The sequence below is a fragment of the Syngnathus leptorhynchus genome, chromosome 15 (assembly GCF_054491065.1).
Source record: "Syngnathus leptorhynchus isolate UIUO chromosome 15, UIUO_Slep, whole genome shotgun sequence".
NCBI lineage: Eukaryota > Metazoa > Chordata > Actinopteri > Syngnathiformes > Syngnathidae > Syngnathus > Syngnathus leptorhynchus.
Genome location: NC_141209.1, coordinates 6,853,646 through 6,880,033, shown reverse-complemented (window position 1 = coordinate 6,880,033; position 26,388 = coordinate 6,853,646). Strand labels below are relative to the sequence as shown.

Genomic DNA, 26,388 nt, shown 5'->3' with positions numbered 1-26,388 from the left:
TTTGGATGTGTTCAAAATTAATCAATCAATCAATCAATCAATCAATCAATCAATCAATCAATCAATCAATCAATCAATCTACATATATTAGTATTATAGCTCATTCTCGCCTGTCAAAAACCTACAACAAAAAACAATATAATAATAATAATAATAATAATAATAATAATAATAATAATAATAATCATATTTGAGGTTGGATTGACTGTATTTACTACAGCTTTGTTTCATTATATAAAGGGCCTTTCAAAAAGCCCAATGTTGCAAACAGGCAATTGATCTTGTTTGTAGACAAATATGACCACTTTTGAGTTACAAATAGAAGTACATGTAAATAAAAGGAGAAAATTGTCATGGAATGGAAATAGAGTGGTAGTTCACAAGCAAAACACTGAAAGAATCATTTCACATACAAAAATATTTTCTTCAAAACTTTTTGGGTTTTTATGACTCAGTTTGACTTTATTGTTAAAATACAATAGTTAAATATAGCTTAACATTTTCACAGTAGTTAATATTTTAGGACACATCAATCGTTACAGCTCTTGCATCATCAGTTGTCTTTTTTCTAAATCTCCACCTCAACTAGATTGATCGCTCGTCCTACTGACTTTACTCTGACTTTTAAGTTGCGTTTTACTGCCAAAGCTGCTCATGGAGGCCTTTGCTTTCATGTCGGTCAAAGCTGTTTTACTGGTTGCTAGGGAACCACACTCCATGAGTTTCCTCACTCTCTTCTCTGTGTCCGCCTTGTCCACGAGGTACTCCTGAAACCAGTTATCCTTTAGTTGGACTCAAATTAAAGCTACCATCCTAATTTCTTACCTTCACCATGTCCATCATTACGGATGTGCTCATGTTTTCCAAAGTTCCATACGCTGGCAGGTAACACTGCTCTGCGAGGTTGCTGATGGCCAAAATTAGGCTTCCTATTTCTTCAGCCTGAGAGAGGATGATATGCATGATGCATTTTAAATCAATACAAATATATCCTGCAAAAAAAAAAAAATCCTTTAAATGTAGTAGGATTTTATTTTAGTGTTCTAAAGTTGCAGCTTGAAAGTTTGCAAAGAGTTTCCTTGTGTGTGACCTTCTTTCTGGACTGTCCTTGCTCCTTCAGCAGTTTGTCCTCTTCCTGTTTGTTTGTCTCTTTCAAACTCTCCAACTCCCTCTGAAGTTCATAAAGTTCTTTACTAGCCATCTAAGCAAAAGGTAACAAGTCAGGTCAGGTCAAGCTCCCACGTATGGGGAACGTTACTGGTAAAGCCGAACCAATTTGTGCAAGTTGTGTCCTCGCTGGATGGCGTGCAGCTGCTGTCTGCCCCGCTCCACCTCCTCCTCCACACGGCCCAAACGGCGCAGCAGCTGCTGGTGGGTAAAGCACAACGTCTCATGGCGCCAGATGATGGGCATGACTGCATATTTTGAGTCGGTCTCACGGTGACCTTAAAAAGGGCAGCACAGTTAATGCAGTGTGCTTAATAGCAGTCGGAGGTGGAATTTCTTTTTTCTTTCATTTTTTTCCCCCCAAAATAAATTGTGTCCCTGTTTTTAATGGCAAAACACGTCTTTGGCGATAAGTAGATTTCAAGCGCAAAGTCGATGCATGGGCGAGTCTGTTCAACCCAAACATATGATCAAATGTCCACATACCGTTTGGAAGATAATCCAATGTTTTCATCAGAAAGTCCTCGTAGATTTTGTATTTGGATAGTCTCTCCTTCAAAACGAGCCTCCTGTCGATTGAAATGAATAAATATGTCACTGGAGTTGATATTGAGCATTACGAAAAGGTGGAAAGCTCTCACTTAGCTTGAAGTTGCTGCATCTGTTTAGTCAGCTCTTCCAACTTGTGCTGCTTCATTAAATTGTGCTCCTGCACTTCTTTATTCTGCTGCACAGCTTGATTGCGCTTCGCTTCATTGTCACTCAGAAACTTTTCAAACTTCTGTATTTTCTCTTTTGTCTGTGCGAAGATTCATGTCACAACATATGGTATTAAAATAATATTTAAAGATGTAAATACATGTGTAGCATACCGTAAACACACCTCTTGATATTTTATTTGCAGCTCAGACTTTCTATGGGCCAGCTCCTCCACAGTTTGCTTAAACTCTTCTCTTTTGAGTGCTAGAAGGTTGTTCACCTCATCCAGCTCGACTTGTTTCTTCAGAACCAAGGTCTTTTGTAGGGTGTTCACGCCAATCTTGAGGATTTTGCTTGGAGCCTAAATGGCAACCGAATAACAATTAAATTTACTTCCTGTGTAATAGTGGTCGGAAAAATACTTTTTTGGAAGCTTTTCAATGAATTCATGCACATGAGCTAATAAGTTGATGAAAATACTCAGAGGTATATATTTATTTTATTGTGAAGGGCTGAGCATCTGAGTGAGCAGATGTCTCTTTTGTACTGCCCTCTAGTGGCCAAGGTGCGCACACCAGAATCCGCAGAACAATAGTATGCAACTAAAAAAGCTTTTAATTGTATTGGTCATTAAATCTTTGATTAAGTATCACGTTTAGAGTGCTATTTTTCATTAAAAAAATTGAAATTGCATGTTTACCTTCTATTTCCTTGCAATTCATATTGGTGACGTGCAGTACAAAAGTTCGTCTCACCTCAGTGACAACAGGTATGTAATTCACATTCTCCTCTCTTTTCCTGAGAAAATGAATATTGTGCATAGTTTAGTCCAGTGTGGGACTGGAATCAAACGGGGAGCAGGCCTACCTGCAGTCATCGGGCTGAGTAATAAAAATGTTCCTGGTCTTCTTCTCCACTCTAAACTTCAGCCGCTCGTAGTCCGCCAAGAAAGGAAACGTGTTGGTCATCATGTTAATGGCAAGTAAACAAGTGTTGATCACATTTGTACAAATGCTGAACGTTCCGGATGTTTTTTTTTTTTCTGGACGACGCTCGGTTGCCCAGAGACCACGCCAGGCTGAAGGGAATGTGTTCGGGTCGGTTCTCAGTTGTCATGGCAACGTCCTCAAGAGGCGGAGATGTTTGCATTGGGGATGCAAATGACTTCCGTAAGATCGAAAGAGAATAAGAAGAGCTCACACTCTGTTTTAAATCTTGGCTCCCAGGAAGAAAGACCTCAATGGAGATGATGGGCTCAAAGAAAAACGCACCAATTTGCTGACCTTTTATTATAATAATGATGATTTTAATATTCTTGCAAGCTTGTGTGAAAGAAATAAAAACAACAATTGATTTCCTTTTTGGTAAATCTTTGTTATACTATAACACTATTGATGGAAATATTGTTTATGTAATATATTTGTGGTCAAAAGAAGTGACACAACCATGTCAACAAGTTAAGTTCATCCTGGTTGAGCAATTAATGTGGTGAGTCTGCTCAAGTTCCTCTAGCTGCAAATAGACACGCTTGAACTTCTTGTTTATGTCACTTCCAGTTTTGTTGCAGGAAGCATATTTCACAAATGCTTTTTGCAGACATGATTGTGAAACTTGAATGTGCATGACGGGCGCTGATTCATCACAGGAACTTTTTAATCTTTGTTTTCTGCTCGTGCAAGTGGAAGCTACTCTGAGTGATCGCTGGCACTGAGGTAAGCTGAAATTTTGTGTGTAATAAATGTTGTCATACATGCATTTTTTCAGAGATACAAACATGTTTAGTAAATGTGTTTTAATGTCAAATATCAACCTCCTGCTACAACATTTCGTGTTGCAATTAAGTTAACCAGGACATAACCTCACATCAGCTTTCCCTGTGGAGAAGCAAATGTGAGCAAACTCAATTCAACATGTCCTTAAAAGGTATCTGTCCTCTTCGCCTGAGCTACTCTCTGATGTCAACCACGGCACGCTTTCATAAAAATGTAGTCTGATTTTAAGAGTGTGTGCACAAACTCCATAAATGGGCCTGTTGTTTTATTAAACGCTTCACACATTTTTTTTTTTTTTTTTTGCTCTTCTCATCTTGCATCATCAGTTTGTGGGCAAACCGTCAGGACACACTGGATGTGGGACTGGACTTCTGGGATGATTGCAGTCAACAGATGTGGGTCTCTATATCAGAGACTGGACCTGGAAGGCAAAAACGGGCTGGCTGTTGACCTTTTCCCTCTATCAGGAAACCCTGTACACAGGTGAGCAATGCACGCTATTGCATTTGGATTTCGTTTTGTGTACGATTTTTAAGTACAACTGCATGCTAGTTATCGTGTGTTTCCCCAAGATGGCCACAGTTTGTGCAAATATGAAATACCTGTAGGATTAAACGTCTTTGTATTCTTGTACAACCATAAAGTAAACACATGCACCATATACATTTTGTACTTTTGCCACCTAGAAGCTATGCAGGGTCAAAATGCAAACACAAGATAAGAGGTGAATAAAAAGGTCATTCAAGGAGCAAGCATGCTTTCTATAGCACCTGACCACGCTGATATTTTCTCTGTGAGGAAACCGACACAAATGAAGTTCATACAATACCACTGCAATAAGTTAAATATTGAGATAATTAATTTTCTTGAAAAACGCATCAGTGATGTATTATATGTATGGTAATATGTCTTATCTTTTTTAATCAGGGTGTTTAAATAGCAAAGGAAGCATGCAAATAATGAAGGCAAATGACTGGCAAGGCAGACAAGCAAGTCTGTGTTGTGTTCAGGCTTCATGTTATCAGAGGACGCGTGAGTGTCGTGACATATAAGGATGAAGCCTGCCTCACAATAAGAGCTTAAAATAATCTGAGCGACCACAGCTGATCCCCCACCAGCACCACCACAAGCACGCCTGCCTCCGCGCCTTTCTGCCTGCCCACCGCCGAGCTCGCTCGTCCGGCTGCGTGTGTGACAAGTCAGCTGTCACCACCCAGCGTCAAGCCATGATGACTAAATTCAGCTATTACCAATATCTAGCGCAGTTTCGTCACAGCCGAACTCAATCATTAATCGGTAATAATACTGATGATGATTATGAGGTAACGTCGAGACTGCAAGGAGACAGCAGGGGAATGAACGTGACGTCACACGCGGAGTGAGTCTCTTTTCCAACGCGTGTGCGTATGTATGCATGACTTCCATTGTGCGGATCAAAAAAATATGATGACGGACAGTTTTCATCTACAATACTCCAAATTAACAGTCGCGTGTGTATCTTAACCTAAATATTCACTGATTATAGTAATTACCTCTACTCTGCCGTATTATTGTTATTCTTTTTAGTATGAATATATAAAAACCTACAAATTGTGAAAGAAATCTGTAGAAATAAAGATCAAAAGCTACCATTGCAGTATTTATTATAAAATATAACTGTATCTTATATTATTTCTATCTACTGCCAGGTTGATCTTTCAAGTTTCAAAATTCCAAGTTGCCTTGTATACGATATACGTATATATGAATAAATGAATGAATGCATGACTTTTATTGGTCTCAAATATGTAAACAATACATAAATAAATAAATAAATAAATAAATAAATAAAAAAACAAGTGAAAGTCATGTAAATAATACATATATTATATATTCATTCACATTTAAGGGATGTTAACCCAGTGGTCCTGGCAATCCAAATGGGGGATGTAGAGGCTTTTAAGAAAGAGGCAGCATCTTCTCCTCACAGTCTGATTAGGGAGAACAAAGAAGGCTGGATCCCTTTGCATCATGCAGCCTTCAATGGACAGCCTGAATGCTTGAAGACCTTACTGAAAGGTATCACCTTGTGCAAATATATTCAAACGTTCACAAATGAGTCCCTCAACTGCTTTATGTGCTACTTCCTGCTCCAGCACATCCAAGTTCTGCAGACAAACGCACCCTGCAGGAACAGACAGGATTGCTGCTCGCCGTCTCTGGTGAACATTTGTCGTGTGTGACGTGTCTGCTGGAAGCTGGAGCTGATCCTGACATCAGCAACAAGAACAAAGAAACCCCTTTGTACACAGGTAGAGTGACTCCATTATTTACCAAACAAGCAATGACAATTATATACTCACTTGGCAAATATTGTGCAGCCTGCAGGTTGGACAATGTGGACATGGTGAAGCTCATCCTCTCCTTTGGGGCCTCCGTGAATCAGCGGTGCGCTCAGGGATGGACAGCCCTTCACGAGGCCGTATCAAGGAACAACATAGCAACATGTGACATACTCATTGGAGCTGGGGCCACTGCTAACCCCTCCAACACATACAGCATCACGCCACTCATTGTAGCAGCTCAAACGGGACGCTTGGAAGCACTGAATTACCTCATCGGGAAAGGTAAACACATATGTGTACGTATTACCGTATTTTCCAGACTATAAGGCGCGCCTTAAAGTCCGGTGCGCCTTATATATGGACCAAATTCCTAAATTTAAAATGGCTCGAAGCATTGTGTCATGAAATCAATCATAAGTGGCCCGCTGAAGACTATAAATCATGAATCAAAAAGACTATGGATCATTATTTTGTGATTCTAAAGTCATTTGTTGCATCTGAAGTTGAAATAAAAAAGATAAAATGGAGAATGATTTGATTTGGATTAAAAATCTGACATGATGCATTAATGGTGCGCCTTATAGTCCATTGCGCCTTATATAAGGGCAAAGTTTTAAAATGGGCCATTAATTGAAGGTACACCTTATAGTCCGGTGCACCTTATAGTCCGTAAAATACGGTAATGACTATTCATTGATATTACAAAATTGTAACTTTTTTCCATGTGTGATGTTAGGCGCTGATGTGAACATGCAGACTTGTGATGGTGTCACAGCCTTGCATGAAGCAAGTAAAAATGGCCACAAAGAAATTGTGGCAGTGTTGTTATCCAAAAATGCGGACGCAAATAAAATGGCTAACCCAGGATTACTCCCTCTACATGTTGCAGTTCAACATGGACACCGAGAGTGAGTTTATTTATCGATTGGATGTGGAAAAAAAAACTGTGCCTATGACTCATACGGCTATAACCTTGTCTTCGGTGCCTTTGTATTTAGCGTGGTGTCCCTGCTCGTCCCTGTGACTAGTCGCACCCGGCTTCGGCACGGCGCCATCGGCCCTCTGCACCTGGCAGCCGAGCACAACAGGCCGCAAGTGGCAGCTGTTCTCCTTAAAGCAGGCGTGGACGTAAACGCCACGCTAGCCCCCGCTCGCTCTGCACGCTACGTCGACGGACGCGCGACGGCCCTCTGCTTCGCCGTCGCCAACGGCAGCGTCGAGACGGCCGAGGTCCTCCTTAACGCCGGCGCTGCCACTGGCCTGGACCCGGTTAGTCCTCTCCTGTTGGCTGTGCAGAGGGGCAGCATGAGGACCGTGTCCCTGCTCCTGCAGAAAGGAGCTGACGTCAACGCCAAAATCCCGTCTTGGGCTACGACGTTCCCTGCAGTTGTTGCGCTCTGTATGGAAAATCTGCCTCTACTCAAGTGTCTTCTGGACAATGGCTGTGATGCCCTTTCCTGTTTCTCCTGCTCATATGGCAGAGGTCCTCATCCAGAACAATCCCACATGAGAAGTCTTGGCACTGTATTTCCCTTCAACTGCAATGGACCAGCACATGAAGCAACACAGGTAGCACAATGAAGTCAAAGGTGACAAAGGTTCTCACACTCTGTAATAAAGTGAGTAGAAGTAGAATGAACCCCACCTACCCATTGAACGCCCCACCTAAAAACGTTTGTGATTGCCTATGGATGCTGCAAGGTGGCAGCAAAGCACTTTTTTTCTCCCTTTCGCCTAATTGGTGAGTCTTTCAGCCAACACCGGAGAGTTGTCACGCCCGTGCCAGAGCACACTCGGACGGAAACTTCCCTCAGACACACCTCTTCGTTGTCGTCATGTCTGTCACCTGCTCCCTCTTGTTACCTGATGTATTTAAACCCTGCCCGTATGTTCCTCCTTGTTGGTGTCTATTGTTGTGTTCCGTTCCTGTCGTCTAGTTTTCCCCGCGGTCAAACTAGCGTTGGCGCAGGTTTTTATGCTATTTTTTTTTCAGTTAGACAGTCTAACCAAAAATTTTTTTACTATTGTTGTAAACTGACAACCAAAAAAACAAACTGCTGAATTAGCGTTGTAAAACTTGCCAGTACATTCTAAATTAAAAACTGCCTAAAAAGTATTTTTTTAAAAATCTACTCAAGTACAGTCATAAAACAAGTTCATGTTTACTTGGTTACTTCCCACCACTGTATTAACTTTATTTAACTTCTCCTTTTTATTTTTCCTCTCTTTTAGTTCTGTCAATGGATTTCAACACCAACAATGAGCCAATGGGCCGGACCCATCATGGACTTGCTGCTGGAGCACGTCGCTCATGTTCAGCTGTGCAGCAAACTCACTCAACTCTTAGAGAGCCGCCACGAATGGGTTGCCGTCAAGAGGAAGTCATGTGAGGCACACACACACAAATTAGGTTGGATGGATATTAATAATTCTTATTTTCTTTCCATAGTGTCACCTCGTCCACTGCGTCATCTTTGCAGACTTAGTGTTCGAAGCCAAGTGGGCCCACGCAGACTACGATCCCTCTCGAGTTTACCTCTACCAGGAAGACTGATCACATACCTCACCGTGATGGACTGATGATGTTAAGATGACATCATGAAGTACATTTCGATTTGTCTGTCTTTTTTTTAAACCTAATATATCTCGTCTGTATGTCTATTTATAAACTCTGTGATGTGACTTTCTCTCCTTTATGTATTTATTTATCTATTAATATTTAAATTTCACAGGAACCCTCAGCGAAGGATAAAAATTGACTTAAGCCCACGGGACTTCTTGTGGGAATCGTTTTATTTAAGAAATGAAAGCGGCTGTATCAAACATTACTGTGACTAAGAAAATCAATTCTACTCACATTTATATTTATTCTCATGATGAAAGAGACCTTGAGTATATATATATTTTTTTAAAGCCAGGTCTATAAAAATCCTAAGAATAGAAACCTGTCAACTTACTGTCTGGCATCAGAGAAAGAGAATGAAGAAGTGCATTTTAGTCCTCTAAGGAGAAAACCAAAATAGACCCAAGTATTCCATTAAGTGCTTGAGGAAGAGTCTCATTATTGATTGCTGATCATGACCATAATGAGTCTTGTTTACATTTCAAATGAAGCCAAACACGCTGAAGATAGGGGATCTAATGGTGGGCTTGGTGGCTATCGGTTTGACCACCACATGAGTATGAATCGTCTGCCCACGCGGCTGTTCTACTCGCTCGGGCTCAGTCTTGCACCACAGTCCTAGAGCTGGATGGGGCAGCACCATGTGGCCGTGGAGAATCTGTTGCTGCTGCTGGTGGTGGAACTGGAAAGGGCAGCAGGCGCACACGCTCAAGTCGTATTGAGAGTTCCGCTCCAATTTCAGCGCCTCTCTGGAGAGCGTGACCTTGGCGTCCTCATCTTGACCTCCCTTCCTGTGTTCTCGCATCTCCATCAAGGCTGCGTGACTTTTTCTCAGTCCGGAGTGGGAGTGTTCCCTCTTGCTCAGCTTGGGTTCCTCCCAGAAAGAGGCCGGAAGCTGACGTTTCCTCATGGGCACCTGCTCCACGGATCCCGCCACTTTTTCTGCGCTTGTTTGCACGCAACCACCGCCGTTGCCCTTTTCTGGCTCCTGCAGACCCGCAATAGGCTTGGCGCACTGAGCGGACCTGAGCGGGTGACATCTCGGCACTCGAGAGTATTTCTGAGAGAAGCGTTTGAGCTGTTTCTGCAGGTACTTCCTGTGGTCCACCGAGCGTCTGCACGGGGCCGACTTATCCAAAGCCGCCTTGATGTCGCTGGAAGCCAGGTTGACAAAATTCAGCAATGTTCTCACCTCGCTGTCTGCATTAGCCATTTCATCCAACGCTTTTGTATTTTTTGAATTGTTGTTGAATCAATCCATGTCAAAAATGGTAGTCCATCTTGAAAAAGCTGATTGAAGATCTTAAGAGACATATGAAAACACAATTAAAGGGTGCATTCAGGACAATTTGGAGCACATATATCAAACACGAGGCCCGTGGGCCAGATTTGGCCCGCCGCATCATTACATGTGGCCTGCCCTGCTGAAACATTTCATGTGCATCTACTTCATGTTTCATGCCAAAATTTTTATCATTATTGTAACAATATATTGAGAACATTGTTAAATTTTTTTTCAATGAAACAAAAAAATAATAAAAAAAATGAACACAAAACAATTGAACAATTTCATTCACTTTTGATGTCATTTGTTTTTTTGTATATAATGGGAAAAACATCAAAATGAGTCACAACATTTTAGTGAACCGAACATGTATTATTTTCAAATGTGAGGCATAAAGAAAACGCACAAATACATTCAAAAGGCCTGAGCTAAGATTCCAACTCTGAACCTCAGAACTGTCAGACATGCTCATATACACGACTTTATTATTGTCCACATCAAAAAATGCCACAGCTACACAATTTAATTTCCTTGTGAAATAATATCATAAAGGCTCACCTCTGTTGTGCGGATGGCGGCTCTGTCCTGCAGCTTCCAGCCTGTATTTGGGGGGTACTTGACCAAGCTGAATGAATATAAACTGCTTGTAGTTACGGTGCTTCCCTTGAACCAATCAGCGACCTCAGGCCCCTCACAATGGACCACAATCAGCCTGCGAGCTCCCTGCTATCCAATTCTTCTCCATCGCACATTGTTGTCATGGAGATGTTGAGGTTTAAAAAAAAAAAAAATACAACACATTAGCAACAACATTGTTTACCTTTTGTGTTGTTTTTCGATTAAATTCTAAAATAAATACATGACTTGACCTCAATGATTGCGCCTAATATATATAGATGTAAATAAAGTTGCGTTTGCATTTCCAAATTGCGGCGGGAAGCGGAGGTGGAGTAGGAGGGGGCGATCTAAAGAGTGCATAACCATGGAAAGGGGCTTGAGCGCTCAAGAATCTTGTCTTTCTGTTTGCCCCCTCAATCGAGCGGCACAAAGGCTGAATTACTCATTCAAACCCGGCGGGACAAAGGCAAAGGGGAGCCTGGATAGCACTCCTGCATTTGTAGTCAAACATTTAGAGACTTAAATCGAGTCGTCATGAAGGAGAAAGAGTGGGACAAAGCCCATAGAATTGCCATCAGCAAACATTTTCCTGTGTCATATTATTGGGGGTCTCCATGGCTCCCCCCTGGCCGGTGAACAATAGCACAAGCTTGCACACTCGAGCACTGTCACCCTGCCAACGGCCACAACAAGGGCCCATGCAGGACAGGAGGAACGGAGGACTTCTCTGCGGGGAAGGTTGCGGCGGAGGAGGAGGAGGAAAGGCCCACTTGTGAAATGCTAATTGGCCTTCATCCCCTCATTGATGTGGAGGAGCGAGGACAGAGCTTTTGTGTGGGACACCTTGCGTTTGAGTTGGACTGTCTGAATTTCACACAGCCGAGTTGCAAAAGTCTTGGGACGCATTACAGAGAGTATTCGAGAGTACTGTATGTGTCCCAATATTTATGCCCATGTCTTTTATCTGCTGACAGCGTGATTGATTATCTCTTTTCGTCACTTTTAGGCAAAGTGTGAGGTCAATACAGGCACTCTGACTGGTCTGTACCTTTTCACCCGAGTGCATGGTGCTTTGTGTGAGTGAAGCAATGGGACCCCATTGTCCTACACTGGTCTTCTTTTTCTTCTCCGTGCCTTCACTTCTGTGTTTAGCTGAAAAGGATCAATTAACAATGGAAGCTCCCCCCCCCCCAAGACTTCCAACCAATGGGTCCGTCCGCACACTCTTAAGCCTTTGAAGTGTAAGAGAATGAGATAAGTGGTATCTATAAATTTTGGGTGAGTTCAGGTGACTTTAAGTTTTGAACTAAAACCTAACGGCACTGGTTGCACTGAATAGTGGGATAGTGGATGTGACCTTTATTGATGAAGACTGTAAATTTTGTGCAATTTTAAATCTATAATCCTGTGGCTACATAACAAAAAAAAAAGCGAAATATTTTATTTGAACTATTAATCTATCCTTCAGTCATCTTGCAGTACATAATGAACCAAAAATTGAATATCTTCAAAAAATGGTTATAATTACAATTGGAAATGACACACAAATTCATTAATAGTATCATACACTATAGATTCAAATTCCAAATGTTTGAGCTTGGACTTTAAAGCAGCCTCGGCATTATCTTCTATCTTGCAGCATCCATTGACGTCAGCTACCTTTCTTAGTCGCTGGATCGTCGTTGCTTAAAAATAGCACTTCATTGATCCCCTGGGAGTAAATCAAGTGTTTTTGTAGCAAAAGAAGCAACTGGGATAAAGACATATGAAAAAAAAGAAAAGTTGGCATAGGCATTCAATTTATGAACTTCCTAATGGAAGTTGGGTCATAACTTTGATAAGAGAAAAAGCTTTTATAAGACTTTTATCGCTCGGTGACATTGCATTAAAATAAATGGACGCATCAGAGATAGACTGGAAAGGTTGCAATCATGGACACTTTCCTAGAAAATGTCAATCGAATTCCCTACAATCAACGATATAATTTTAAGATGAGCAATTTAAGAAAATGAAAATACATTTGAGCATCTGCATTGGACAATAAATAGTAATTTGTTGCATTTTAGGCATGTTATGTGCACTTTGTGCCACAAGAGGGCACCCCACTTCCATTCTCAGCCGTAAAACCGAGACATAAATTAACTAGTGCATCAGGAATTTGTCTTTTGTTGGAGTGTACAGTGATCACCAAATGATCTTCTTGGCACTGGTGTGGAAAGACTTGGCAACGACGCATAGTAAAAAGCAATTCAATAAGAACGTTTCCCTATGCGACTTGAAAAAAAAAAGGGGCAGTGATGTACGGTAGGTGCTGAGGCGGCTTGTTAGATTAGAAGGAGGAAGAAACCAGGGAGGATGGAGTGCTTTTCGTCTTGTCAGATAATCAATAATGGGACAGACTGAAGGAGAGAATGGACGAGCGGAACCGCTGGGTCGACGCTTTGCCCCATCCAATTCTGTCCTTCATAAAAGTCAGTCAAAAAATAAAATAAAGCTATTTTTTTTTTTGCTCAGTTTCATGTACTGCAGGACAGCAAATGAGTAAAAAATAAAAGTATATTTAGACACTGGGCTGCAAGAAACACTCCAGAGTTGGATGCTAATTTGTTATAAGGCAGATTGTTTGTGTCATGTTGGGCCTCAAAAAATCCAAATGAAATATAATGTTACAGAAATGTGCTGACCTGTATTTTGCTTTCTCAATTATCAACTAGCTTTATTAAAAGTGACACGAGCAGAGAATAATCTAACCTCAATTTCCTTTAAGCCATTTCTATTTTTTGACAGGTCAGATGAAAGATATTTTAAAATTAACCTGAAAAAAGAGGAAAGATGTCAATGGCAAACTTTTTTTTTTTTTTGCTCATGAAATGTAAGTCACTTATGTATCCCAGAATCCAGAATATGAATTGCAGAGCAATGTTCCAATAAGGACACACAGCGATGATCAGACGTCCTTCCATCAGCTCTCGTGTCGCTGGCAGCACTACGATGAACAGCGAGGGTTGATTCTAACTGCGAATGCCGCGTACACTAAATGGCTGTGGCATCATTTCATAACTGTGTCTTGGGAACCCCACTGGCCGGCATTGTTATGCAACAAGCTGATGACTGAAAAAGTACCTCTGATAATTAGAAAATTCATGAATAAGTCTTTATTTTCAAGAGAATTGATGTTTTTAGCCCAATGGATTTAGAGGCATAGAATTATGTTGTCTTTATTTCTAGTGAGCAGCTGATGTTTGTTGTTATATTTATGAATGAAATATGATGACATTCACCACACATATCCGCAGAGCTCATGAATCTGTCTGTCTGCCCGTGCCTCGATCAAATTCTCGAAAATCACGTTACACCACCTACGCCACAAATTAGACCTACTTCCAGCAGATCTAAAGTTTGGTCTACTTTCAGCTGTCAAATTTTCATGAGTACCAAAAATGGGTAAGAGGAACGGAAGACCATGCATGGCAGAGCACTTTGCCAAAATTCCAAAACAAGTGAAATGAGGCTTGCGCTGGCATGAAAACGAAGACACGCTAGTTTTCATGCCCAAGTGCACGTGCTATGAAAATAGCGCCCATGATCTGCGTTAATGTGATCCACATATAATGACTTCAGAAGTCCCACTGCATTTTGACCCATTGCATCACCTTTATCCTAAAATAAGTCGTGTGTGTGTGGGTGTGTGTGTGCATGTGCTTGTGTGTTTTAAAAAAATAAATATCTTATGAATATCTTATATATATCTTGCAGCTGAATGCCAGGTTACATCAGTGCTGTTTATCCCAGCATGCTTTGGGACATTGGAGTGTTCTAAGCAGGCGCACGCAGCACAAGGCATCGAGTCAGTAAGGCCTCTCTCTCTCTCTCTCGCTCTCTTTCTCCCTCTCTCCATTTATCTCTCTCGCTCTCACTCTCTCCACTTGACTTTAATTGACTTTCGTCATCCTTATGAACTCCGCACATTGTGCACAGGCTATATTGTTGATTGCTTGGCGACTTTTGGCAAAGGGGTACACGCACCCGCACAGACACGCACGCACGCACGCACGCACGCACACGCGTGCGCGCACTAGCGCAACTAGGATGACTGATGCTCCCAAGTGGCCAAGAGGAGGAGGAGGAGGAGGAGGAGGAGGAGGAGGAGGAGGAGGAGGAGGAGGAGGAGGAGGAGGAGGAGGAGGAGGAGGCAGCATCAGTCGAACCCTCGGTTCTGCCCTCCGGACTCACCCTGCACGCACTACAGATAAGTTCAGAGGAATCCTGCAGCACTCTCTCTCTCTCTCTCTCTCTCTCTCTCTCTCTCTCTCTCTCTCTCTCTCTCTCTCTCTCTCTCTCTCTCTCTCTCTCTCTCTCTCTCTCTCTCTCTCTCTCTCTCTCTCTCACTCTCTCTCCCTCTCCCTCTCTCTCTCCTCGCCTTCAACTTCCACGGCTTGAGTGTCCCACTTGCACTCCTGCTGGCAGCCGAGGAAGGGATCATGTAAATCATCGCACAGACCCCCCCCTCCCTCCAAAAAAAAAAAAAAAAAAAAGCGAAACAACAACACTAAGAACACAAACCAGAATTTCGAGCGCGCGCGAGAGAGAGCAACTTTAGAGATGTGGATCTATTTGGGTGCTTCGCCGCTCGTCATGCCACCGGCTCGCCCCGTTCTACGCTATCGACACTGGTACTATTGCGTCGCCGCCGATTTGGACTAGGATCGGAGGAGGAGGAAGGAAGGAAGGAAGGAAGGAAGGTGGTGTCCCGAACACTTGACGCCCGTGCTGTATGGATGCCGCATCCGTCCGGATCGCCGAGAAGAGCGCCAATTGGAATGTCGCTCCAAGATCTCATGCCATTCACTTTAAGTTGTTGGCCTCTCCTCTTCGCTCACTGCCTTCTTTCGCTGCTGTTACTCTCATGTCAGGTAACATGCAACACTTTTTTTTTTTTTGCACACTATACAGAGGATACTTATTTAGCCATGCATACTTGTCCATTCGGTCTCATCACAATGCTCACTTTGCATGGTAATGATTCTCATGTAATAGTTATTTACTTGCATGATAATTGACTTTCACTATATAATCGTATGCAAGGTGTTTCTATTTTTTGGTCACATGACCCACTCAACACTAAGAGAGGGTTCTCAGTGTGATTGTACTTCACCACTTAGGATGCCACAACAATGAATGTTGCTCAATTGATTGTATTTGCAACAATTGACTACCTATCTTAAAGGGAATTATGTAGTCAAATTATTAAGAACACCTCTTAATTTGAGCAATATTCGGCCACTGCAACCACACTAAAATACATATCGTTTAATTTTTTTGAAATACCAACAGTACAAATTGCCTTTCAGCTAAAACCAGGTTGTCAAAATATTAAGAACAGATGATTCAGTGCAGAACAGTGCACACTACAATAACAACGCCACAAAAATAGCCATATTGTTTCATTTGTATAAAAAAAAAAAGAACATTATTATGTTTGCAAAGGCTGCAGCTCTTGCTCGAATCGCTAAATCGGGTTGCCGGAATTTTAAGAACACCTCTTACTATCCACACATTGTACTTCTCCACATAAATAAACATAATAAATTGCTAACATCCCAAAAACTTTGTAAAGGCTCGCTAAATGAAGCATCCCAAAAAATTAGAAGCACATTCACAGGCTCAAATACATGGTATACCTAATGTTGTGGCCGGAGAAGGTAATTTTCTGCATGTCAGGTTGGTGATGACGCAGCTCATGGCACACAAATATCACCAGTGGGAACATGAAGTGTTTTTTCCCCCGACACTATTCGTCAATCTCAGTTATGTGCAGTAGGCATATGCAAGTGCTGAGTAGTGTAACCTGTGCCCCCCCTACGCTGCTGCCTACAGATACACGGTGAGCTGTTGCTCACACGCATGTTAGCAGGGTTCACGTGTAATGCGATCTGCTTGAGTTTGCAAGTCCACCCACTCGTACTCCTCGGGGCGGCCTGCTGCCCACTCTGTTGGTGGGTGGGTGGGTGGGTGGGTGGGTGGCTTCTTACAGCTGGAGATGTGCTACTATTCCGCGTGAGCCAGTCACAACAGCAGCGGGAGAGAATGCTGAGTACCAACACGTGTGTGTGTGTGTTGCGATGATAGCGTTTCAGTATTTTCTTTTGCTCCCCTCATGTCTTCCTGCTTCCAAACTAAGGGAGAACTCCAGAGGTCATGCTCACAGACCGTGGCAGAGAAAGTTAGCCAACAGTGCCAGCTGGCGTGCCACTGTCGAAGATACCCTCCACTTCCCCCGCCACCGCCTCCCCCGCCTCCCCCGCGACTACTGGGCGCCACAGGTAAGAACTCCAACATCTGTGCTTCTCTTTCCACTGGGGGACAAGCACAAATTGACTTTGTTATTCGAGTGAAATCTGAACACAGATGTCTGGACTTTCTACTTTTTACACTGGATAAATAGGCCTCTTGCTTTTTTTTTTTTTTTCAAACTTCACAGATGATGACACAATATAAAAAAAAAAAAATCAACCATGGTTGAGTTCCTGATTGAGTGAAATCATGGTGACCCAACAATAGCAGGGAACGTTATCAAAAGCATTTCAGCAAAGCTAAAGGAACAAGCTGCTTTGATAACATAAAAGCCTATTATCCAATGCTAGCTAGCACTTGATTAAAAAAAAAAAAAAAGGAAAACCGTTAAGTGTGTGTGTACCTTTGCCATCTCTGGCTCTCTGCCATCGTTCCATGCGACGCGCCTCCTTTCGTGCAGAAATGCACCATCCGTCCTCTGGAGTTTTTGCACGTGCACGGCCGTCCGTGCATGTGATGGAGCCAGCAGGATGTTGACAGCAGAGCTAATTTATGCTGGGCCTGACTTTGGGGAGTACCCAGCTGCCTGTGAGATTCAAATCTTGCTGGGCCGCCAAGCTCGCTGGCTCATTGCGAGGGTTGCCCCAGAGGACCCCCCCCCCCTGCCTATTTAAAACACAGATGACTTAATTAAATTAGCTATAATTCGATCAAGAGAAGAGGCTTATGAAGCAACACATTTTTTTTGTTTTGAAGTTGAGCTGGAGGCGATAAGTGTGTGTTGCCTGTTGCAGCAGTTTTCGAGTCTGAAATCCATTGAAGAACATTTCTGAAAGTGGATATGATTTGTACACAGTCTCAAGCCCCGCTAATGAACAGCGCACTGAAATATGGGCGACAGGCGTTGCTGATGATGCAGCCATTGTGAGCTGTTAGCGCGACTCTTTAGAATCACTCACCCTCAGCCCTTAACATGAGGGCGGATGAGTACTTCATCATCAGCAGACAGCACTGGAAAGGTTTTCATCAATCTGCTCCAATGATTTTTTTTTTTGGTGTGTTTTCCCTCCTGACACACCTACCAGTGGACTCCCCTTGAATGAGGAGTCATAGAATTTGTGATTGTAGTCAAGGTCACTGCTCAAAATGCCGCCAGGAGCAATTGATTGAATGTTCAGTTTTTGAAACTGACTGGCAATCAACAAGACTAAAAAGATTTTTTTGTTTTTACTAGGCCGGGCGTCATCTAACACACCCTTTTTTTTTTTTTTTTCTTAACCCTAACCCTAACCCTAACCCTAACACACCCTTAATGCTTTAAAGCCTTTACACTCTGTTCCGTGTTGTGAGAAAATACAAGTGGGCCCATTTAGTGCATTTTAACTCTTTTACAAGACGTTTTAAAAAAAAGGGTGGAAACCTCATGAATAATTCATGTGATGGAGTCTAACTTTAATCCTAATTATCATTCAATTCTTTCATCTCAGGCCTGAAGTTTTGCACTAATGTGAAAGCGATGAATATGCATGGGAGAAAATAGTCTCCCCCCCAAAAAAAAATCTTCAAAGGAACGAGTTTAGCGGAGCCTTTCCTTAAACGGGAACCAATGGGGGGGGGTAACAAAATGCTGGATTATAACATTGACTGAAGGAAGTGTTTCAATTTGGAGCGACTAGATAGATGCATTACATGCTCAAAATTGCTGATGCGTACAAGCCAGTGAATCTTTCTGCACAACTAATGTGTGGTGTAAGAGTGCTTGTGTAAGGGAACCTAAATGATTTATGGTATTGTGTCTATGGATATCATTGAATGTTAAACACTCAAACCAGGACCTTCGGAGTTGAGTCAAGTGTCTTCTGGGTGTTGACATGATGTTTTTCTTTTTCTCCAGTGCCAGAACCCTTGGTGCCCTTGGTGAGACCCTGGTGGACAGACATGGACTTTGTAGTGCTGGGAACAGTGGGCTGTGCCTCAGCGCTCTTTCTTCTCTCCGCCATCATCATTTGCTACAAGGCCATCAAAAGGTCGGTTGTCATTTTTCTTTAAATCGCTGTCATGTGTTGCCATGTAAATGTTGGATAATAACAACCAAGGCAAATTTGACACATCAAGCAATATTGACCCCATCAGAACCCTGTGGGGGCACACTGGGTTCAAAGGTTAAATCACAGAATCGGTTGTTTACAATGATTTGCAAACAGACTGCCTGACTTTGCAAGACTCGATAGTACACTTTTGTTTTTTATTTGCATCACAGTGGCGGCTGGACGCAGTAGAGCCAAAGCACACACACGCACTCTGGATTCCACCTTAATATCGGCCGACATTTCATAAACGCACATACACACAGCAATTACCATTGCATGCATGTGAGCAACCATCCATAAACATCTTGACATATTTACACGCCCGTGTGAGAGTAACTCCAGATGTGTATGCTAAATCACAGACTTGTTTTATTTGTCCGTGATGGATCTGCTTTGTTGTACGTTATATTTATTGAACTATATTAAGCCTCCCTCAGCAGAACGCCATTTCTCTTTTTTCTAAACAACAAATAGGAAAAGTCAGGCAGCGGAAGTAATGGCTGGTTGGCTCAGGAATTCATTATGGCGATTCTACAGTCACCCCCAGACCCCTAGTAGCCAAGAGGGTTCCCATTTTATTTGATTTTTTTGAATGCAGCAATAGCAGAAAAGTGTTGTTGCAATTCAGGCTCCAACCCCAAACCCAAGTCATTATTTATGAATTAATTTGCGCAGTCATTCACTTGCAAGCCACATCTTTTATACATGCAAGCGGGTTGTGTCCTGAAGCCCTGTGGGCTCCAGACTGCATGCAGACTTTAGTGCCATGCCACTTAAAACCAGGTCCAGTCAGAGCTCATTACACATTCATTTGTCAGCGACAAGCAATCTAAGGATAAATGGGCTTCCTTCAGCATTTGTCACAGCTGCCCTTATCATTTAAAAGTCAAGGGAGAATAAATTATGCTGATGAAAAAGGAACCAGAACCTGTTTTACGGCAAGGACGGACACGTAATTGCAAATATTAAGCTATATTTTAAAAAAATGTAAACGAGAAAAGTCAGCACCTATGGTGTGTGACATACTCGAAGTCACCAAGGATTTGCAATCACCGATAATGATGAACATTAATTAACATTTACGATTTTTCGGCAAAATCCCGCTTAACACACGCCACACCGCTGACAAAGATTACAGACTGCAGACTACTGAATTCCACTTTGAGACTTTGTGGCTCTAATGGCTTTTCTTATGCATCCTCAAAACAATGCTAGCCAATACCAATAAGAGAAGAACGAGCCATATCCAGTTTATATATAGTTCTTCCATGCCCTCAGCGCTTCAGGCTTTCCCAAATAAAATCATCTTGACGAGGGCCAGCGCCAAAGCACCTCAGATAGCCGAGGAGGTGCGGAGCTAGTTCTGCAGGCCATAGCCCTCCTGGCCTTTTCTTATTTTTTTTTTTATCATCTTTGTCTGCCACTCATCTGTCACAAGCAAAGGGCCTGGTAGGGGGGTGGGGGGGGTGGGGGGGGGTTGTGGACGAACCCCCCCCCCCCCACTTCCGCACTATTCTATTCAATTGAGAGTGCACAGCAGCATCAGCAACAGCAGGGTTGCTGGTGTGTGCAAGCATAAAGAAGAGGATCAGACACATGCTGCCTCTCAGTGTTGCCGTGGCATCCCAAGCAAAAAAGACATGAAGCTGCTCTCCCTCCCGGCTGTCTGCCAACCCAGAAAGCCACAATAAACAAAGCTCAGCCCGACGTGCTAATGGAGCGAGATGCTTTTCCTAATCACTTAGCGCTCCGGGAGGCTTGTCTAAAAGCGGATATTACTCCGCAGCTGCTCCCCGACCGATTCAAGGGCAATGCAGTACATCCAAGAAACTTGTTAAATGTTAAGCTAGATGTCATATTTCATCATTTAACCTCTCATTTTTGAAAACAAATTATTCATGATAGATACCTACAGAAGGACTCTGTAGAGTCGGGAACCAGTGTTTACTATGATTTCCAGATGGTAATCGTAAACAGCACGTATCACATGTCCTGATTTCACTACGACCCATAGCCCCAAACTTCAAACGGGACTGTGTGCTGTGATTGCACAGCTTTCCTATCAAATATTCATCTAACATGTGAAGTGTTGTGTTGCCACCTGGCACGTGTCAACAGCTCGGCATCCATTATTGAAAGCCTCGGCACGAGTCCAACGGATCCTCAAGAAAGCTCTGTCGTGTCCGCTGACCTCAAGCAACACGGTCAATGGTGTTCTATTGTCGGAATGCACCGTGCAACAGTTTCATCTCGATAAATTTAAGAATGGTGGAAAAATACATTTGTTGTTCAGTTTAAAAAAATCAGTACTTGAGGAATGCCAGCAAGCGGCCCACTGCTGGTTCCAATTGTAGAAAAAAAAATCGATCTGGAAAGCCCCGATGTGATACGGCAAACGTTACGATGACTTCAATTTCTTTTTTTTTCTTGTGCATTATTTTCTATCAGTCAGATGGTCAATTTTGGGTTTATTCGAATCATCAAATGAAATTAAATCGATATTACAATGGAAGTGTTTCACTATGTGTGTCGTAAATCGTTATATGAGTGTCACTTTTTAAATTGAATCACTGAAATGACATTCCAGTGAATTGATGGATTAAAATCCAAAATTGTGAGATATAATATAGCCACTAATGACTTTGTTTTCAAACTATGAGAATCCCCCAAGTGCCTTTTTTGGTCCCTTTGAGAAAACCATCAGTATACCGCTCCCATGGCCGCAGTCACATGCTCCACTCATCACCCACACAAACAGAATGTGCTTTCCCATCTGGGCTGGACTATTATTTCTTTTCGGCTTTTCCAGGGTCCTGCGGGGACACGGCTAGCAGCATCTGTTCCCAAGGAAGCATACGTCATTACTCATTCTTTCTTTACAACCGAGCCATTAGCCAAAAAAGCGCCACTAACAAACTCAAACTTGAACAGTAAATGCGCATATGAGGGCCGAAAATCTTCTGCAGCTTTTAATGTTTGTTTTATGCAGGTGTTCATTTATGAACAAATCTTAGAAAAAAAACACCTTTAGTTGCACATTACAAAGTAAAACCATGTCAGCCATCTTCATAAAATCACACAAAGATAATATCTCGAAAATATTGCCATCTGATTCGTCACCGAAAACGTGAACATATTTTTCGTTGACCCATTCCACCCCCTTGTGAGTTTTTAAAATCCACAATCAGATCTCAAAAATCCACAAACATAACCAATACATCAACCCATACATCATAATCGTCATAGCGATACAATTGTTCGACAACTTAGTTCGCCGATGACAGTACTTTCGTAGACTAGACAGCCGAGCGGGAATCCTGAGAAGTCGTTTCGTGCATGAGTGGCGGAGGTGGTGACAGCGCAGACAGCGCCAAGTGACATCATGGTTTAACAGGTGTGACAAAATCACATACACATTCCAAAACGGGGGCAAAGTGAAAACCGGGGCTGACGAATCAACTCGACACCGGGAGAACCTTCAAACAGAATGAGGGGGTGTCGAAAAAAAAACCCCCAACACAAATTAAACTAACCATAGAGGACAACATGGCAGGCGAAAAACCAAAATGGGATTTTCTTCCCTAAAAGAAATTTGAGACCGCTGAGAAGGAAAGGGTCAAAGTTGGATCGACCAGTCATTACTTTAGAAAGACAAGATGTGGCTCAAGGCTGGAGAAGACACTGTACGCCGCCGAGCAGGACAATGACTGTACCAACTGTATTCACATGTGTCTCTTGAGTTACATAAGCCAGCAAGGCACAGTACACTGGACAAATATAATAAGCACAGAAGCGCATAAAAGGGGCTTGCTTCATTGAATGATGCTAGCTGAGTCTTCAATTGGTCCCGTCTTTTTAGTTTTGCACTTTCACGTATGGATGAATGTTATTCCCAGTTTATTTGGACAGCCGCACACGTAGTCATTACTTAGAGGGGGAAGAGATTGCATCGAGCAGTCACAGGAGGTAATTGCCTTACCGCCTGCGTCGCAATGCATCTTGCCGCAAACGTGACCTTTGAACACAGACCTTATTAGAAAGCATCGATAAGAACGGGGGAAATGAAATCAGCGACTTGAATAAGTCAAAAGGCTCTTTTTTTTTTTTTTTTTTTTGAAATGCCGTGGCCTTTAGCTTACATGGAATGTCATTGATACCTTGATTTGCTAACAAAATAAAATGACATTAAACCCCTCCACATTCACCGATCGGCTTTTGTGAATTTACAGATTTGGTGATTGTTGATATGTCACGTGCCGGTAACTTCTCTCAGCCACACCCCTTCGTTCCCGTAATGTCTGGTCACCTGCTTCCTCTTGTTACCTTGTGTATTTAAGCCCCCGCCCCCCCCCGCCGTCTTGAGTGGAGGCTCAAGGTCAGATTCTGTTCTGAGTCCTGGCGCCACTCTTTTCTGATATGATGAAAACCTACTCATTCTGTGAAAAATTGACCTAATTGCAGTTTTTATGCTCAGACAATACAACATATGCTATATTTTTATTTATATGGTGCTTTTGCAACAGCTTTAGCCGTAACTAAACGCTTTGCAAGAACATCACAAAATAACAATACAGCAGACAAAAGTCAAATATTTTCATATTAGAATTTGATGCAATGTAGCTTGGGGGTAAGTATCACTTTTTTTTGGTTCTTTTATCACAAACAATTGTAATAAAAGAACCAAAAAAAGTGATTGACAAGGGAAATAAAATGGATTTAGTACAACTGCTAAGTATGTTGAAGGAGGAACTTCATGTAGATGTCAAACTCTGGTCCTCGAGGGCCACCATCCTGCATATTTTAGGTTTCGCTCCTCCAAGGCACCTGATTCAAATGATTGGGATCATTATGAAGCTTTTGCTGGTGAGCTATTTGGGATTTTATTTCCACCCAAAAGTGTATATTCTACAGGTGTTTCAACATAGCACCTGAAGCCATGGTAATGCCTTATCTCTTTGATTGGTTGATTTTCCTCAGATGTGCTGTTTTCTTAAAAATCATACTCCTACTTCAAAATGGTGTCCGAGAGGATAACTATGAGGACGAATGAAATAGAAAATGGATAAACAAATGGATATTGATTCTTTTTATTTTTAATTGCACAACTTTTGGAGCCTTTGGAGATTTAATTGTCTCGCATCATGTCCTTGTTTTTGTGTTTGTCAGGAAACCGCTACGTAAGGAAGAGAACGGGACAAGTCGCGGGGAATACGCCATGAGCATCCGCACTAAGAAGGCCATGGGTACAAACAACACTGTGGTATAGACTTGACTCCATCTCGGAGCAGGAAGTGACAGCATTGGTCATCTTTCAGCCCCCTTGTCCTTAGTGACCCCCCCCTTTTCACCCAGAATCCAACAGAGTTGCAGGAAACCCCTCCTCTTCTGCTTGGAACCCCCCAGACACCAGTGAGCTGAAGAAAAGGTGGAAGGAAATGCCATGAAGCGAGGATGAAAGTACACCCCCCACCCCACCCGATGTGTGTCGTTGAAAAGCATCCCAGCAGGCTGAGCACTTGCTCTTAGTAAGAGCAAGTGTTGCTGACAGGCTGCCATTCTGTCGGCCAGTCTGCCTCACATCCAGACCTCACGCGTGCGATACAAGCGCAGACAATAGAGTGGCCCCGCGGTGCCATCACACACAATAAATAACGTGCATGCACTTTTGATGGAGAATGCAACTTTTTTTTTTTTTGGGGGGGGAAATAATACATCCTACTTTGTTGGGGATTTTTTGGAGGCAGATGCCTTGCAGGGGCATGAGCTGACTGTCACTCCTGGCTTGGAGACGTGCATTCATGACTATGCAATTTAAAGAAATCCATATTTTGAAAAGAGCGGAAAAAGAGGAGACAACATCGACACGTTCTCAAGACTCAGTGTAATATACTTATTCATCTATTTATTTTCTCGATTTATTTTTCTACCAAAAGGGATATTGTACAGTCTCAGCATTTTGTTTCTTTTATTATTATTATTTTTTTTATTTATACACAATTTAATTTGGCCACTGAATGCCGTTGACTGTGTCGTGGAGACACCGATGCAGAAAACTGCATCGCTTGTTCATCTCTGTGTGTTTTTTTTTTGTTTTTGTCAACGTCACGGTGTGCTTCGGTGAATGTGAGTTCTTTCTCTATACTGCATCGCGTGCTAGTCCGCTTTTGATTTTGGAAAGGTCAACTCAGTACACGTTCTTCTTTACAAGGACAGTGGAGCCTCTAAGGTCCAACGCAATCCATTCCGGAACACAAGTAGACCTCTAAACTGTAAAAAATTCAAATGTTCCAGTCAATCTGTTGCCATCATGACAATCTGCACAGGCAATGTTTCCAGTAGCATATTGTGCCAAAACTGACATCTTAAATTTCCCTTTCTGGAGATCAATAGATGATCTCATCTTATGTTGATCTTCTTGAGAAAGCAAACTAGTTTAATCTTAACACGTTCCTCAGCTTGTAAACATTCACCTTAAGTCCTGTGATCGTTCTATATTACCACCCTTGCTGCAATAAGTTCCATTTTGCACTCTATGGTTATCATCACATTTGTCTTAACCATGTAAAAGAATAACAAGAAAACCCCAAAAATGCAAACTTCTGAGGTCTAGCATCAAACTCAAATTTCCAAATTGATTTTAGAGGTTCCACTATAGCAAAAGTGTTGTGTGTATTTGATAGTCTTCATCTTTCTATGTATGTCACCGAGGACTCATCCTCCATCACCATAGAAACCGAGGGTCTGACCTCGTGACCGATGAGCGACAGGACGCTCGACCAATAGTCAGAGATCAGGTTGCACGTGTGTGTGCTGTCACAAGCATCCTCTACATCTCTTCTGGAAGAACACAACTGAAGCTGGACTGGGGCATGACTCGATGCTGCTTTGCACTTTTTTTAGTTTTTCATCTTAATTTAATGTATGCGTGTGTGCAAAATGCTATCAAGTTTAGTTATCGGCTAAATCTGTTGAAAACCAGAAGCTTGCATTTAGACATGCGCAGGTAGGAGTCGACAAACTGTGTGTGAGAGACGTGACGGATGCATGAATGTAAATATCGCTATTTAAATATTTGCCTTCTGGACTGTTAATTCATGCACAGGAACATGTTTATACATACGTCAAAGGAAAACAACGTGCTACCATTTAGACTCGTTAATGTTGTCATGTTGATGGAACAAGCCATTAATGTATATATGGCAATTGATATTCCATACACACACAAACAGACACACACACACTTTATGCATTACAACAAACAAAAAGATCGATGTGCATACGTTGATATCCTTGCTGAGTTTTGTAAATAAAAGTGTACAGAACTACAGAGTACCTTTGATTATGTTTAAAGGATGCTTTTTAAAAAGAAGCGTTATATTTAGCCTGTGCCTGGTCTGCTCTGTGTGGTGCAGGTCTGGAGCTGGGCCCGCTCCCCTGTGGTGGGGCGGAGGGAGGGCATGTGCTAAGTCTGTCTCACACGCTGCATCTTTAATGAACTGCCATCAGCAGACCTTTT

The 26,388-nt window shown here is 42.3% G+C and overlaps 4 protein-coding genes across 10 annotated transcripts; 2 read left to right on the top strand and 2 right to left on the bottom strand.

Annotated features, from left to right (window-relative positions):
- Nucleotides 1-446: 446 nt before the first annotated feature.
- On the bottom strand, nt 447-2,932 carry ccdc197 (coiled-coil domain containing 197). Its single transcript, XM_085932227.1, has 9 exons — nt 2,734-2,932; nt 2,622-2,664; nt 2,051-2,227; nt 1,809-1,966; nt 1,654-1,736; nt 1,273-1,445; nt 1,091-1,201; nt 826-942; nt 447-767 (listed from the first exon to the last, which is right to left on the bottom strand). The coding sequence occupies exons 1-9, from the start codon at nt 2,835-2,837 to the stop codon at nt 582-584; spliced, it is 1,152 nt and encodes a 383-aa protein (XP_085788353.1). The 5' UTR covers nt 2,838-2,932; the 3' UTR covers nt 447-581.
- Nucleotides 2,933-3,470: 538 nt separating this feature from the next.
- LOC147045409 (ankyrin repeat and SOCS box protein 2-like) lies at nt 3,471-8,644 on the top strand. Of its 2 annotated transcripts, XM_085931792.1 has the most exons (9): nt 3,471-3,578; nt 3,965-4,121; nt 5,527-5,696; nt 5,774-5,929; nt 5,999-6,244; nt 6,699-6,870; nt 6,961-7,531; nt 8,195-8,348; nt 8,412-8,644. In XM_085931792.1, exons 2-9 carry the CDS (start codon nt 3,994-3,996, stop codon nt 8,540-8,542), a joined length of 1,728 nt encoding a protein of 575 aa, XP_085787918.1. In that variant the 5' UTR covers nt 3,471-3,578; nt 3,965-3,993; the 3' UTR covers nt 8,543-8,644. The 2 variants fall into 2 exon arrangements, with proteins under 2 accessions (XP_085787918.1, XP_085787917.1); XM_085931791.1 differs by lacking the exons at nt 3,471-3,578; nt 3,965-4,121 and adding an exon at nt 4,635-5,016.
- A 422-nt stretch (nt 8,645-9,066) lies between these two features.
- LOC147045408 (protein FAM181A-like) lies at nt 9,067-9,798 on the bottom strand. The gene has a single exon (XM_085932619.1). It carries the CDS (start codon nt 9,796-9,798, stop codon nt 9,067-9,069), a length of 732 nt encoding a protein of 243 aa, XP_085788745.1.
- A 5,468-nt stretch (nt 9,799-15,266) lies between these two features.
- Nucleotides 15,267-24,548, top strand: prima1 (proline rich membrane anchor 1). 6 transcript variants are annotated; one of them, XM_085932214.1, is made up of 5 exons: nt 15,267-15,401; nt 16,670-16,811; nt 18,677-18,809; nt 24,039-24,115; nt 24,235-24,548. In XM_085932214.1, exons 1-5 carry the CDS (start codon nt 15,267-15,269, stop codon nt 24,288-24,290), a joined length of 543 nt encoding a protein of 180 aa, XP_085788340.1. In that variant the 3' UTR covers nt 24,291-24,548. The 6 variants fall into 6 exon arrangements, 1 of the variants encoding a protein (XP_085788340.1); XR_015068345.1 differs by lacking the exons at nt 15,267-15,401; nt 16,670-16,811; nt 18,677-18,809 and adding an exon at nt 23,247-23,735 and having other exon boundaries at nt 24,225-24,548; XR_015068346.1 differs by lacking the exons at nt 15,267-15,401; nt 16,670-16,811; nt 18,677-18,809 and adding an exon at nt 23,247-23,735 and having other exon boundaries at nt 24,188-24,548.
- The last annotated feature ends 1,840 nt before the right edge of the window (nt 24,549-26,388 follow it).